The 7,829-nt window shown below is 39.5% G+C and overlaps 1 protein-coding gene across 1 annotated transcript; it reads left to right on the plus strand.

Moving 5' to 3' along the window:
• The first annotated feature begins 3,072 nt into the window (after positions 1–3,072).
• Positions 3,073–7,596, plus strand: LOC116678729 (uncharacterized). The gene is made up of 2 exons (XM_032508476.1): positions 3,073–3,096; positions 5,339–7,596. The coding sequence occupies exons 1-2, from the start codon at positions 3,089–3,091 to the stop codon at positions 6,936–6,938; spliced, it is 1,608 nt and encodes a 535-aa protein (XP_032364367.1). The 5' UTR covers positions 3,073–3,088; the 3' UTR covers positions 6,939–7,596.
• The last annotated feature ends 233 nt before the right edge of the window (positions 7,597–7,829 follow it).

The following is a 7,829-nucleotide window of genomic DNA, read 5'->3' on the forward strand; positions in this document are numbered from 1 at the left end:
GACGGCCCTGCAGGATCATGTTTCTAGTAGATTTTACCAGCCTATATTCCTCCTAAATCTGACTAGTGAACAGCCTGGTGGCTGGAGGCTGAGAAATATGAAATGTGACGGGCAGTTAAATCACTGTGATGTGACGCTAAAACTTCCTCGTCACCGTTTCCTCAGCACCATTACATTGGATGTACAAGACGCGGGCTCTCTAATCACAGGTGACAAGTTTTGTTTTATACAGTCATTTTTAAATTTTATTTCATCTGTTGCTGCAACACCTGAACTTTATCTCAGGTGATCAGTAAACTCCTCCCTCACTTCCCCTCTGGTTAGACTGATTATTTGAAATCAAACAGTTTCTGGTAAATCACGTGACCACAGAGCCTCCTCCCCTTTATGCATATATAACTGTTTTCTCTCTCTGCGTCCTCAGCATCAAAGACCAACAGCACAGGTAAGAACACTTTGGAACTGGAAATATTTTAAATGATACTACTACTAATAATAATAATAAAACCAGGCGATATACCAGATTTAAATGCATGAGGAAAATGTATTTGACATAACTAATACCTGAGCATACTACGTTACATTCATATGATTTAATATTTTCTTTCTTCCAGACAGTGTCCGTAGTTGCTGCGTCACCGAGCTTCAGGACCTCCAGATACATTTCAGTGACCCGGACTTTAAAAACCCAGGTATGTATCACAGGTTGGATGTTTTTCTGCTGAACCAGTCTGTTTGTTACGACTGCTGCTGCTCAGCTCCTGAGATCAACAGGTCTTTCAATGGTGCCCCCTAAAAAACTAAGAAAAGAAGAAATAGTAAAGTGTTCTTTTGTTTGATATTTGGCCATTAATGTGAAATGTTTCAACATCTCAGGCATTTACACACCAGGGACATTTTTTTTCAATGCAATTTATTTGCATATTAATTCTGTATATTTCATCTAACTGTTTTTGTCTAGTGGTAGAGGGTGTCATACCAGGGAGCCCCCACCCAAATAAATGTATAATCAAGCTTTGATTTCCAGCCTGAGACACCATCTATTACGGGGCTGCCATTTCCTAAGTGTTGGCCCCGGCGCGACCCCCCCCACTTTATCTGCTGCTGGTTATTTGCAGAGTGCACGCGGTCCATATGTTAGCCTAATAGTTGCTATAATTCTTTGTGTTTTATAAGAAGAGAGTGGATGCGTTTTAATGAAAGGCTGCCGGAGCAGCCGTGGCAGTGACACCCTAATGGCAGACGCCGGGGTATTTGCATCGAGATGAATCACGGCCTGACGTGACTTTTAAGATATGATGGAGGAGGTTATTATTGCTGCACTATGATACGTGTTAACAGGTTATTTTAGCGCGGCTAGTGCTAATAAAATGGAGAAGAAAAGAGCCGGGTGACGAGGGCAGAGTGTTTCACTGCCACAGTCTACTGAAGGTGCTCATTTAGTCATTACTAGCCGCCGCTTTATGACTCCTGTCAACCTTGTTACGCAGCATCTACCAGAGACTCTCTTTCCATTCTAACCTTTCATAATAAAAGCCTAAGACAAATGCAACACTGTATTCCAGCAGGAATTAAAATCACAGAGTATTTCTCTAAAAGGAAACCCCCGTCCGGCCCTTTGGTTCCCCTAGGCATGATTGAGTTTTTCCCCCACCCCTTCTCGCATCGCAAGATCTGCACAGCGACCTGCAACGAAAGAGTAGCAATGTATGTTCATTTTAGTCTCCAGCTTCCATGTAAGTTAGATGGCACCATTTGGCCTTATCATAACTGGCCTGGCAACCCAAAAGCCAGTGTTTTGTGATTTGACTTTTGTAGGGGGGGGGGTTATGCAATAATTTCTACCTTTTAATGAATCAATGTATGCTGGAAATATCCTTATGTAAAGGGAAATATATATTATACTTTACAAATATAAAAACATAATGGAATATACTGCAGTGATCCTCTTAAGCATTCTGTATTTCTTTCATCTATTTATTCTCGGGTAGATGGACTTTTCTAATTATATTTTAGTCAGCACACATGTAACCTAGGCATCATTCACTCTTCCCTCCTCTTTTTTGTCTTTTGTAGATGATGTAACCTCCTTAAATGTGCATATGACAATTATTCACCTCAATGATACATTAATTCATTTGTGATATTTCAAATGTGTTTGAGCGAGATATGTTCAAAACTTTGTGCACATTCAAAATATATCCCATGTGCTCTCTGAAGTTTGGAGGAGTTGTGGTTTTATGAGAAAAATAAAGTGATAATAGGCTATTACAAATATTACAAGAATAAAGTTAGACAATTTGCACTACGCTACACCACCCATGCTGTTCTATTTAGGGAGTAGGGTAGGTTGTCGGTTCAAGTCCCCGTACGGACCAAAGTACGCAGTGTGGACCGGTGGCTGGAGAAGTGCCAGTTCACCTCCTGGCAGGTGCCCTTGAGCAAGGCACCATACCCCCCCAACCGCTCAGGGCGCTTGTCCCGCTGGCTGCCCCCCCCTCTGACATCTCTCCATTAGTGCATGAATAGGTTCTGAGAATGTGTGTATTTCAGACCTGTGTGTAGTGATTACTTACAAAACAGAGTGTAAATTGTAATTGCCCCAGTGGGGCTCAATAAACAGCATAAGTTAAATTAATTTACTTATAGATGTACATACTGTAATTACACCTACTGTACACGTTTTATACTGCTCTTCAAACTATTCATCATGCACATACACTGCACATACTATAGATGTATACATATCTATCTATATGGTTCATTCAGTATATCCGTATTTATACTGGTTTTCTTACTATATATTCTGTTAATACAATGCATATGTCCTGCTTATGCACCACCTGTCTTTATTTTAAATATCACATTGCACTTTTCTGCATTTAATTGCACTTCTGGTTGGATGCAAACTGCATTTCGTTGTCTCTGCTGTTGCAGCAATCGGCACACTAAAATAAAAACAGGTGACGAAATCAACACCACTGAAAAGGCTAAACACTGACCCGCCCACATATCAAACTGATCACTGACTTCTTCTTCCAGGAAACTTACACGGTGCTCCATCCCCAACTCCTGGGAAGCTGTTACCATGGCAAAGTGAGTAATACTTGCTAAAACACAGTTTAAAACAGTGCTGTATCACATTATACTACATGATGAGACAATTTACTACATAAGAGAGGTTTTTCACAACACTTTTAAATGTTAACTATCATCACTACGTATACTGAAAAATGAGCCATAAGAATAATTATAATATATTATAGAGCTCAACAATGTGGTTCTGGAAGTAACAATCTCATTGATTGATTGTCTGATTGATTGATTATCAGAGATACTGTCTAAAGACAATCCAAGGTAGACTAATCAGTAAGTATCAATAAGTATTTGTACATACTGCTGTCTGTTGTCCAGATACTAAGCCATGTGTGTGCTACACCTCTCACGCCATATTTTCTAGTTTTGTCCTTAAAATTCTATAATCTAAAGTATCAAATGCTTTAGGTCTATAAATACTCCTACTGTGAATTTCCTGTTTATTCTTATCTATTGCTATTGACATCTCCTCTACTCGGTTGGATCTGAAATCATATTGATAATCAGTCAATATATATGATATTTTTATTTGTCTGTTTTATACTGCTTGTATTTTGCAGCCAATTAAACACCGATTGGATAACTAATTAGTCTGTATCCCAGATAAGGACACTACTAGAACTGTTGGGTCCTTGTAAATTCTGGAGTGTGGTCTAGACCTGGTCTATCTGTATGGTGTCTTGAGATAACTCTTGTTATGAATTGATACTATAAATAAAATTGAATTGAAAATTGAATTAAATGGATAATATTCAATCAAGAAAATATATTTCAGTTAGATTTTTCCAAAGACTACATTTATTTCCATTTTCTCTATTGATCTCCATATAAAGACATGTTCCTCTTGACTGAAGTAGGAGGAACCGATCTATCCATTTAGTTCCAATCCAAGAGTCAAATGACACCTAACGCACCGTTTTATGGGAACGTCCACACAGCATGACTAAGATTACATCATTGTTGATTGTCATGCACACACTGTGGCACTGGTGTGTGAACATCTGCAGGCTGCATCTGAAACTATCAGAGACTATCAGAGATGGAAAATATTATAAGTACAAATACTTTGTTACTGTACTCAAGTAGACTTTTCTGATATTTTTACTTTATTTATTGTGGAGACTTTTTTCTTTTACTTTTTTAACACAAATTTTGGTAGTTTCTACTCCTAACATTTTACAAAATTGTCTTGTTACTTTAGTTTTGTACAAAAGAGTTAGTTAGCATGTTGCAGAATAGCGCGGACACAGCGCGAGCGAGAGCATGTGCCACACGGAGAGAAAAGTGAGAGAAAAGAAAAGAGACTAGCTCTCCGGAGGATAATAAGCTGAGATTGTCTGTGTGTGTGTGTGTGTGTGTGTGTGTGTGTGTGTGTGTGTGTGTGTGTGTGTGTGTGTGTGTGTGTGTGTGTGTGTGTGTGTGTGTGAGAGAGTCCTTGAGAACTGTAAGTTGCATAACTGATGTTGTCAGTTCATTTAAGCCTGTTGTGGTTTTGGTCTACAGTTCCGCTCATTTAAAGTAAGTCAGCTAGTGGTTCTGTTCTTTACCTGTTAGCTAGGTTGCACGTTGCATCAACAGAGAGAAGTTGTCTCCGTCCATGATTTAACAGACACACCTGGGCCAAGTTGGAAACCAGAATCAGCTTTAAATCCAGTCTTAATCTAGTCCTCACTAACAAGTTACAATCATTTCCCCTGAGTTACCGTTATTATTGTTCACGTCATCAATACTGAATTCAATCTAATTGGAATATACTGTACTTTGCATTTGACGCACCACTAAGCTGACTCGACAGATTCGGCGGCATTCTGCATTCCTTCACAGCAAATCATTGTGGCTTGATGGCGCTAACATTAGCACACAGTAGCATGATTGAAAATGAAGAAAATGGAGATCCCAGAGATGCGGCAGACAAGTGGCAAGACATTCCCATCTTCCTCGGCCTTATCTGACATAGATGTTTAAGACAGTAGCATCAATAAGGAGTCCTGGCCAATGTGCTAGGGAACTTCTTCATTCATCTCTGTTTAGTAATTCAAATTTGAGCACACACACATACATGTAGATTCATTTAAATGTTAAGGGGAAGATTAAAAAAAGAAACTGGATCTGGGAATTGTCACAGAATCACAACTGAATTCATATCTTGCTGCTCAGTCAGAGTCTTACTACACTTATACCATTTGAGCTACCCACCGCCCACATTCATACCTTTTGAGCTCTGGTCTTTACTTTTCTACAGGAACACATCTTCCAAATATGAAAACATCAGCTGCAAAGTTCTGATCCATTCAGGATCTCCCACTCTCTACCAGCTGAAACCAAAGGAAGAGAACATTGGATCTCTGAAACGAATGACTCTTGGTGAAAAAAATCTCAACAAGATAAACAAAACCATCTTACTTGTTGGTGAAACAGGAACAGGAAAATCTACTCTGATCAACGCTCTGGTCAACTACGCCATGGGAGTGGAGTGGCATGATGATGTCTGGTTTAAGATAGTAGAAGAAGAGAAGAGAAGTCAATCAGAAAGTCAGACATCAGATGTGATCGTGTACCAGATCTTTGGTTTTGAAGATAAACCTCTGCCCTACTCTCTGACCATCATCGATACTCCTGGATATGGAGACACCAGAGGGACAAAAAAAGATGACATCATCAGTCAAAGGTTACTTGACTTGTTCCGCTCTGAGGATGGAGTTGATGAGATTAATGCAGTGGGTCTGGTGATGAAAGGGACTGACAATCGACTAACTGACAGACTGAGGTACATCTTAGATTCAGTGGTGTCTCTGTTTGGAAAAGACATAGAGAAGAACATCTTCACTCTCATCACACACTCAGATGGACGAACACCTAAAAATGCTTTGGAAGCTCTCGAGGCTGCAAATATTAAATGTGCCAGAAATGAGAAGAATCAGCCGGTTCACTTCTTGTTTAATAACTGCCAACATGAAGACAGGACCGAGGAGACAGAAGTCCTTAAACGTGCAGATGAAATAACAACAGAAGCACTGAATCAGTTCACAAACTTCCTTGGAAAAACTGCACCTCAAAAGATTCAGAAAACCGTGAATGTCCTGAACGAGAGAATCAGACTGACAGCCTGCATCCAAAACCTGCAAGAGAGAATTAAGTCGATAGATCTAAAGAAAACAGAGATCCAACAGACTCAGGATGGTCTGAAGAAATATGAAGAAGAGATGAAGAACAATGAGAAGTTCACTGTGGAAGTTGATGAGGTCTACAAAGTTAAAGAACCTATTGATGGTGGGATGTGGTGCTTGGTGTTCTATGAAGGAGCTGTCCGCTGTAAAGTCTGTAAGGAGAACTGTCACTATCCTGGATGCACAATGGCCCGGAAACCAGGACACTGTGAGGTCATGAAAGATGGCCGCTGCACTTCATGTACCGGGAAGTGTCCTGCATCAGATCATGTGAAAGATAACTATAAGTATGTGGAAAAGACAAGAAAAGCTAAAAAAACACTAGAAGATGTGAAACAGAAGTATGAAACGAGTAAGGCAGAGGGTGAGAAGAAAGAGAGCCATTTGGAAACTCTTCAGAAAGAGAAGGAAACCCTGGAAGCAAATAAAACAGCTTTGTTGTATGAAGCCTACCAGCATGTTGTCCAACTGGAGGAGATTGCGCTAAATTTCCTTTCACTGTCTACTTATGTCCACCTGGACTTCCTGATTGAGGAGATGGAGAAGAGAAACGACACAGAGAAGGTCAACCATCTGAAACTAATGAAAAGTCCAAAATCGAAAGTGGAAACAATGAAGGATTTCTTTGAAGGAATGCAGTACAATAAACTTCCTCAAATGTTCAAAAGGAAATGAAAGAAAAAGATTCCTAGAGGGTTACCGAGGTCCAGACTGATGAAGACAAGTCTCAGTGTCCTGGAGGTCCACCTGCTCATCACTGGAGCAAGGTGAACATTTAAACCACAGGAGAAAGATCTGAAGTCCATCTGTATCTTTGGTTAGTAACTGGAACTCAACCCAACATCTAGGAGATCTACTACTGCTTAGTCCTCGCCTATTCTTCACATATGTAAGGGGTTTGTGCAGATATTTATCATTACAGCATGGACAGTTCATATTAATGAAGACAGTGTGTGTGTCTTCTCAGATTATATCTGCTACAATATTATGTACATAAAAATGTATGAATATCTGAACATTATCAGTTATAAAATCACCAACCCTGAGTACCGAAAGACACTTTTGGAGCAAATATTGCAAATTGAAAAAAAATAACCCACCTTAACTCTGTCCAATGAAGGATTATGGTTTCATGTGGTTATTTGGAATGTTGATTATTGTTTAAAAACTGTACATAACCAATTTACTTTATCACAGTCTCATGTGTGGGTTCCCATCAGAATATGGATTTTCATGATTCTGGTGTTAAAGGTTTTGTTGAAAGAGTCAGAGAGACTTGTTGAATGCAGTTCCTTTTATAGCGTAGTAAAATATTTAGGGCAGGAATTTACTGGCGTCCTCTTAGCGCCTCCATTCTCCGTCCTCCATTTAGAGCGGACATTGATTCCTTTTAGACCATGTTTGTGTTTGTGTTTGTGTTGGTTTAATATTTTCTTTTCTCTTTTACCCCCTGTTTTTACATGCACGTAATATTCAGTTTTTTGCTCTTATTCCGAAAAAGATAATATTCGGACTAAGCTAATTGAATGGCTTATCATCTTATAATTTATCAGCAGAGGGGACGCT

This window comes from Etheostoma spectabile, unplaced genomic scaffold (assembly GCF_008692095.1).
Source record: "Etheostoma spectabile isolate EspeVRDwgs_2016 unplaced genomic scaffold, UIUC_Espe_1.0 scaffold00007917, whole genome shotgun sequence".
NCBI lineage: Eukaryota > Metazoa > Chordata > Actinopteri > Perciformes > Percidae > Etheostoma > Etheostoma spectabile.